This window comes from Notothenia rossii (genome assembly GCF_949606895.1).
Source record: "Notothenia rossii genome assembly, chromosome: 4".
Taxonomy (NCBI): Eukaryota; Metazoa; Chordata; class Actinopteri; order Perciformes; family Nototheniidae; genus Notothenia; species Notothenia rossii.
Window position 1 is genome coordinate 41,931,255 of NC_136902.1, and position 8,063 is coordinate 41,939,317.

The following is an 8,063-nucleotide window of genomic DNA, read 5'->3' on the forward strand; positions in this document are numbered from 1 at the left end:
CAGAAATATAAATGAAAAAACTCAGGTCGCATCTTAAATGTGCACTTGAGTATGGTACTGACTTGAGTATTACACTAAGTGAAATGGTTTCTATGAAAGCAAGCCTAAGGAGCATGATGTGGACATGTTGAAATTACCCTTTGCACTAATATTGACAGTGGTAGAAAGGGCATGTACTCCATTGCATTCTGAAGATGATATTGTACTTTTTAGAACAGTACCTTTATTTGACAGCTTTAGTTACTAGTTACTTCAGATGATCAGATAATACAAAGTAAAACTTAACATACATACATATAATATAGTTTAAGAGCAGTAGTATACAAAGTAATTAAAATGAACTCAACCTTTAACAGTTATGATAGGCCTGTTAATGCATTCATAATCCATAATACAGGAATTTAAAATGGGCCATTACTCATAACAAGTACTTTTACTTGTGATGCCCTTATCATTTTATTTAGATGTCAATTTTTTTGTACTTGAACAACATTTGAAATGGAGGACTTTTACTTGTAACAGCGTTTATGCAATTTCGTATTACTTCTTTTACTTAAGTATAAATTCTGAGTACTGGATCCTGATCCCATCTAATAGTTCTCAATAATCAGTGCTGTGTTTGACATGTTTTTGGTTTCTAAACATGTCAGGTTACATAATAAAATCATTCCATTGCATTTGCCACTGAGCAACAATATGAGCATGATCAGATCAGACTAGGAGTGATTACATGGTACTCAGCTGGGGAACAATAGTCTTGCAAGGTTGGGGAAGAAAGGAGAAGAAGGGGGAAGAAGAAAAAAGAGGGAGAAAGAGAGGAAAAAGAGGAGAAAAAAACGATTCTCTGGCTCCCTGTTTCCCTTCTGTAGCATGTAAAAGTATTTATATACAGAAGTACTTTAATAAAGACCAACAATGTATGCGTTTGACTAATAACACTTGTGTTATGCAGTTAACTATTAACTAATTTCTATTAAATATTATATATTTCTAATAAATATTAAGTAAACGTATCTACTTCTTTCAAGTTTATTACATACAATTATTATTATTTTTCTTTATCAGGTATAGTTTTGAAGTAACCAATATGGACCTGTATTGAAGCTCATGGTTTGTGCGCTGTGGATAAATACTTAAATGTAACCATTACATTTAATATGAACTAAGAAGGTATTGGTGTTATAATGTATTTCTTTTAATAAACAAATAGAAAACCTATAGAAATTCTAAACATAGCACTCCACTCAATTATTGGACAGTCACGTACTTGATAGAACCAAACCTTTATTTTAAAGTAGTTCAACTAAATAAAATGTAAAACAACCCATACAAGTAAGTAAGGTAACAAATAATATATATAAGTAAGTATAACAAAATAACACTCTAAATGAATTTTAACATAAAATAAACATTATCATAAACTTAATAAAATATATATCATATATATAAATAAATATCAAACTATACACCAAACTATATACATAAATAAGTGTCCAGTGTCCATGCCTCTGGTGGGGGGATATACATTTTGTTATGTCCTCCAACCATTGCTCCTTTGGCCGAATGTAGTTCACTGCTCCGCTGTCCCAAACCTCCCACACCTTCACACGTGTTGGGCAGTACTTTGCGGGTCAGTGTTTGGCTGTATGGAGCAGGAGCAGGAAAAGCAGAGAGAGGCTGGCATTCATAGCCTGTGGAGCAGCGACCAGGACAGGAAACTGTGAGCTCACTGGTGTATATATCATGGAGCCCAAAGGTGGAGCAGGGAAGAGCTGCAACACCACCTGAGGACCTGAGGGTGGAGCAGGGAAGAGCTGCAACACCACCTGAGGGTGGAGCAGGGAAGACCTGCAACACCACCTGAGGACCTGAGGGTGGAGGAGGGAAGAGCTGCATCTCCACCTGAGGACCTGAGGGTGGAGCAGGGAACAGCTGCAACACCACGTGAGGACCTGAGGGTGGAGCAGGGAAGAGCTGCAACACCACCTGAGGACCTGAGGGTGGAGCAGGGAAGAGCTGCAACACCACCTGAGGACCTGAGGGTGGAGCAGGGAACAGCTGCATCTCCACCTGAGGACCTGAAGGTGGAGCAGGGAAGAGCTGCAACACCACCTGAGGGTGGAGCAGGGAAGAGCTGCAACACCACCTGAGGGTGGAGCAGGGAAGACCTGCAACACCACCTGAGGACCTGAGGGTGGAGGAGGGAAGAGCTGCATCTCCACCTGAGGACCTGAGGGTGGAGCAGGGAAGAGCTGCAACACCACCTGAGGACCTGAGGGTGGAGCAGGGAACAGATGCTCCACCTTGCTTTGATGCTTTGTGATCTGGAATGTGACGACAGCGAAGTTGAGGCATTTATTAGAAATGATCTATAGCAGTTAATATTTCCAGATTTACAACCGAACACATTTCATTAAAAACTAGTTTTTAATGTTATTGTTTAGAAGAGAGTTTAACAAGCATGGAAATCAAATACACAGTCGCGTTATATTTGACCTTTTTGGTTGAGTCCAAGGCCTTGATATGGTCCATGTGGAAGAGGATATCCCTGCCGTACATGGACAGCACCCAGAGACTGCTTGGGAGGAGGCTGGGCTCTGGGGGCTCCTGGCAGACCACAGAGAGGAGGCTGGGCTCTGGGGGCTCCAGGCAGACCACAGGGAGGAGGATGGGCTCTGGGGGCTCCAGGCAGACCACAGGGAGGAGGCTGGGCTCTGGGGGCTCCAGGCAGACCACAGGGAGGAGGATGGGCTCTGGGGGCTCCAGGCAGACCACAGAGAAGAGGCTGGGCTCTGGGGGCTCCTGGCAGACCACAGGGAGGAGGCTGGGCTCTGGGGGCTCCTGGCAGACCACAGAGAGGAGGCTGGGCTCTGGGGGCTCCAGGCAGACCACAGAGAGGAGGCTGGGCTCTGGGGGCTCCTGGCAGACCACAGGCAGGAGGATGGGCTCTTGGGGCTCCTGGCAGACCACAGGGAGGAGGATGGGCTCTGGGGGCTCCAGGCAGACCACAGGGAGGAGGATGGGCTCTGGGGGCTCCAGGCAGACCACAGGGAGGAGGCTGGGCTCTGGGGGCTCCAGGCAGACCACAGGGAGGAGGATGGGCTCTGGGGGCTCCAGGCAGACCACAGAGAAGAGGCTGGGCTCTGGGGGCTCCTGGCAGACCACAGGGAGGAGGCTGGGCTCTGGGGGCTCCTGGCAGACCACAGAGAGGAGGCTGGGCTCTGGGGGCTCCTGGCAGACCACAGGGAGGAGGCTGTGCTCTGGGGGCTCCTGGCAGACCACAGAGAGGAGGCTGGGCTCTGGGGGTAACTACTGGGGGTGTGATATAAAATGTATGCATTAGGCATTTCTTAACCTGAAACTATCATCATTATGTTTTAGTCTGGAGTGAGTCACTCAGTGTACATCCTTTGATTGATAATATTTGCACCAGTAAACTGTAAATGTTCAGTAATATACTTATCATATGTGAATAATAAGTAATAGGTACATATGTTTCTATACTTTACCTTCTGACAGAGGTCACGTCACTTCCGTTTCCTTGGAGCGGGTTTATCCCTCCTGAAGGCCAAAGCCCGTCCATTCCGCATCTCCCATTTCGTTATGGCTTATAGGTTTAGTGATCATCTAAACTTGAAGTAAAATAACAATGCAAGTGTTAGAGAGAACTACACTGCAAAGCGAACAACACTGATACCATGTTAACCATTATTTATACAGGTTATCTACACATATAATCATGTATAAACACACATCATGTTCATAAACTGTGAAGTTATCCTTTTATCCATATATGATTGATGTATGTATATTGAATTACAATTAATGTAATGTTATATACAGTATATAGCTAACGATCCCTTATCTCACATAAAGATATTTATATCATATAATATATGATATACTTTAGGAGTCTATATGAACAAATAAACTGATAAACATAAACTCATAGAACGCCACCAGTAACCAATAGGCATCTTAACCAAATCTGTAAAGTAACTAAAGGTAAACTATTAAACAAATGTAGTGGATTAAAAGTACACCATTTACCTCTGAATTGTAGTGGAGTAGAAGTACACAGTAGAAACATATGGAAACACTCAAGTGAAGTACAAGTATCTCAAAATTCTACTTAAGTACAGTACTTGAGTACATTTTCTTAGTTACTTCCCACCTCTGTATACAGTAGCCTATATATGCTGTATGACTACTGTACCACTGCTCACAGAAGTGTAGTTACTAATTACAACATGCCCATACAAGAGTCGTTTAACAACTTATTTAAATTACTGTTGTCAATCGGATGTATAACACATGGCTGTTGACATTGATTAATATAATAACGTGTATTTAACCTAGACACGATAGTATTAGCAATGCTGGCTTGCTAACTTTATGCAGACTGAAGTTGCCGACTGTATAATGTAAAAGTTGACGCCAAAACGACGGTTGTAAAAATAGGTTTTATGACTGTAAACGGGAAAATAGAAACATGTAGTGTTGTTACTTACTCTGAATACGTCTGATTCGCCTCGCCACACCATCAGCAAATCAACAGTTTGTCAAGCATGTGCTCAACTCCGTTCTAAACACTTAATGTAAACATTTACTAATATACATACCATTTTTTTGCAGCTAGTGTAATGTGATGTAATTAATTACTATAAAATATACTATATACTACTCATATATTCATTATTTTATTTTATATATTTTATTATTATTCATTGTTATTTGAAATATATTGTTGTCTTGAAACTTTGAAATTAATTAATAATAATATATTACTTAATTTTCGTGTAAATACATGTTCTTTTAAAAGACTGCTTCTATTCATTTAATAATAATATTTCACAGCCCTTTTTATTTCCATCTGTTGGATAAACATTGCCAATTTGAATATAACATACTGTCAAATACATTTTGCATTATTAAATAAATAAACCCCCTGAAAGTTAAACGTGGCAATAGGAGATACAATTCACAAGATAAATGCATTTCGGATTATTATTATTATATCTAGTACGGACTACGCTTATTTAGTTGAAGAATACTAAACATGACATTTCCGTGGCGAAGAAAGTGGAACTCAACACATCCATGAGCCATAATGGCTGTTAGAGACAGAAGACAAACAAGTTCAGAAACAAATGGATGTTTTAAATATACGAACATCACAGGTTCATCACAGGCACCAAAGTTGTCCTCCGGTGCAGCAGGTGGCGACACATACCTTCAACGTTGGTTAATAGTCCGCCATTACACTAAAGAAGGGGACGTCACTTCCGGGATGCGATACAATCCGAACCGAACACTTTCACGCTACGACTAGAGCTGGTATTTTTTTTAATGGCCGTCAGGATTCCCGTTTCTCTGCGTTCTGGAGAGATATGTGTGTAAATTGTTAACCTGTTCGACCGACCGCCTCTAACACCGATAACATGAAGAAAAGGAGCGCGGAGAAAAGATGCCATGTGGTGGCATGGACCAACAAGGCTGAGTGGGACCAGGTTCTGGAGTACCTGTACTCCAAGGATCCCGCTCTACAGAGGTACGCCCTGCAGCGGATCTCAGCCTGGAGAGGCCGGTACGCCAATAGCAGCCCGGTGGCGGTGGACTGCACGGCGGACCTGGTTCGGTGCCAGGTGCTGGACCGGTCGGGCCAGCTGGACGGAGACGACCTGGTCCTGCTCTATGGAGCCGCCCTGATGAGGTTTGACCATTTTTTACATTTGAACACATTATTTGATTACAAGGCATACATAACAAAATAAACATTTGTTGTTACTACAAGTCCTGCATACAACATCTACATAGCAATCCAATAAAGGAAAAGAGAATAAAGAAACAAAACACACATTGATAATTACTTATAAGTTTACACATAATGGATTGACTGTCACATTTTAACAACACATTATATATGTTTTATAACTTTACGTTTTCCCATCGTTCATCAAAGATTTCTTGGTTTCTGATTCTCATGGTTATTTTTTCCATTTCATTTTCTAGATTATTCCATTGTGAGTTAATGAAGTTATTATTGTTTAACCAATTCCTTGTAATTTGTTTAATAATTGCTATTCTTATTTATGTATTATTAGGTTCGTCAATTTGATCACTGAGAGACAGCAGGGGAAAACAGCCCGTCCTCTGAGGCGGCTGGCTGGGAACCTGAACATCCCAGCGTGGGTGGTCGACCTGAGGCATGACTTCACCCACAGGAAGCTTCCCACCTTGAAGTGGTGTCGAAAGGGATGCAAGGTGGTGTTGGAGTGGCTCCAGCATGAGTACTGGTCCAGGCAGCTGGGAGGAGGGCCCGGTGAGGACTGGGAGTCAGAGTCTGATGGAGAGGATGAGGAGGCTGACCTGAAAGGGGCGGAGCTCATTGCAAGGCAAAAAGAAATGGAAGCCTACAAGAATGCACGGGAGCTGCTGATATCTTATGAGAAGGAGCAGTACCAGGCTTTTGACGGGCTTCCTGAAGACAAAGAGAAGAACATGTCGCCACCCCCCTTTGCAGACATGAGCTGGTTGCTAGGTGAGATCAAGCAGTTTGCTTTGCAGTCCAGTAACCTGCTGATTGACGTGTTGCTGGAAGATGGATTTCTAGTCCCTACTGCTGAACAGCTGGAAACGTTAGGTTGTGACTCTTTTGACAGCGCTGGTCCTTTTGAGCTCAGACTCCCTCAAACCTTACTGCGCTTCTGGCTGCCCCTCGTGAAGGTGCTCAACTCCCCGTCCTTCATTCACGTGCTCCTGGAGAAGCTGTTTGTTGAACTGAAGCAGCTCGCCAAAGAGCAGAATAATAATCAAAGGGCTTTCTACATTTCTAGTTGGATTTCAGAAATCATTCTCTGCAACAGCAACAAATTTGAGTACCATTTTGAAACAAAGGGACAGAAGAAGACCAGAATGAAGGAAAGGATCTTTGTGAACCGCATCCAGCTGAGGTGGCAGCAGCTGCTCTCGGCGTGCCTGGATGCTCCCTGTGTCAGCACGCCTCACCTGCTGCAGTTAATCCTGGACGACATGGAGCATCCTCTCCCTCTGGAGACCCGACAGAGGCTGCTCCAGCTCTGCTCCATCTACACACAAATTGGCCACTCTGAATGTGACACTTTTCTGGAGCACAAACAACAGCCCATATACACATTGGAGAGTTTGCATGAGAAGCTGCAGCAGTCGCTGCGCCACAGCCAGCGATGGCGCTCCACGTCTGACGCGGAGAGAAGGAGTGAGTCCTCCTCCGAGCACAAATGGGCGGATGCTCAGGCTGAAAAGGCTAAATTGCTCCGAGGTTCTCCATGGCAGGTGTGCAACGATAAGGTTCTGTGGAAGAACTATCCTCTTGGTAAAGTACCTGGACAGTCAGATGACCCATCATGCCTCATGGTGGAAAACTACTCAACAATGACTGTCTTTGACCAGCCGGTGGAGTTGGACAGCAGTACGACACACACTGCCTCTGCGGTCTCTGCATCAGTGAGAACAGCTGATGGTCTCCTTTGGAACCACAGTGATGTTAACAAGCTGAAATCTGGACTTCAACTTTTTTGAATTGTTGTTATGCTGGAAGTTTAGTCCCTGGCTGCTGGCATCAAGCCTTTTTTGAGTCATTTATCAGGCAAGAGTGCAGAACACAGGCTTTACAGCGATTTGTTTCCTTTCTTCCACCTTTCATTGAAGTTGACTTGCACTGTTAATGAAGTAGTCAGTCCCCACAAGAGGATTTGGAGTAGATGCCTTTCAGTTGAAAACTCTGGCAGAAGAGTTATGTTGTAATTTCAAGGTGTTTATGTGAAATACATGGCACTTATCTTCAATAAAAGAAATTATACTGAAGGAATTTGATTGTTTTTATTTTAGTTTAAAATGTATGGAGTTGGATTGCAGCATTTCGGTTTGAAATAATGTCTAACATGGAGAGTGCCATAGACAGACAAAACACAAGGGTCTTCTAATCTACAATGTGAAGAGAACTATCTCTGTGGGTTCTGTTCATGCCTATCCAATTTCAGCAGCTAAGTATAACGGATCAACAGTTCTAGAGTTCACATGAA

General features: G+C 43.0%; 2 protein-coding genes across 2 annotated transcripts; one reads left to right on the forward strand and one right to left on the reverse strand.

The window, feature by feature from the left end:
- Window positions 1-1,497: 1,497 nt before the first annotated feature.
- Window positions 1,498-3,583, reverse strand: LOC307034824 (uncharacterized protein; the record flags this gene model as incomplete). The annotated part of the gene is made up of 3 exons (XM_079673750.1): window positions 1,498-2,324; window positions 2,497-3,309; window positions 3,518-3,583. The coding sequence occupies 3 exons, from the start codon at window positions 3,581-3,583 to the stop codon at window positions 1,632-1,634; spliced, it is 1,572 nt and encodes a 523-aa protein (XP_079529876.1). The 3' UTR covers window positions 1,498-1,631.
- Window positions 3,584-5,214: 1,631 nt separating this feature from the next.
- On the forward strand, window positions 5,215-7,845 carry las1l (LAS1 like ribosome biogenesis factor). Its single transcript, XM_079677662.1, has 2 exons — window positions 5,215-5,713; window positions 6,105-7,845. Exons 1-2 carry the CDS (start codon window positions 5,442-5,444, stop codon window positions 7,558-7,560), a joined length of 1,728 nt encoding a protein of 575 aa, XP_079533788.1. The 5' UTR covers window positions 5,215-5,441; the 3' UTR covers window positions 7,561-7,845.
- The last annotated feature ends 218 nt before the right edge of the window (window positions 7,846-8,063 follow it).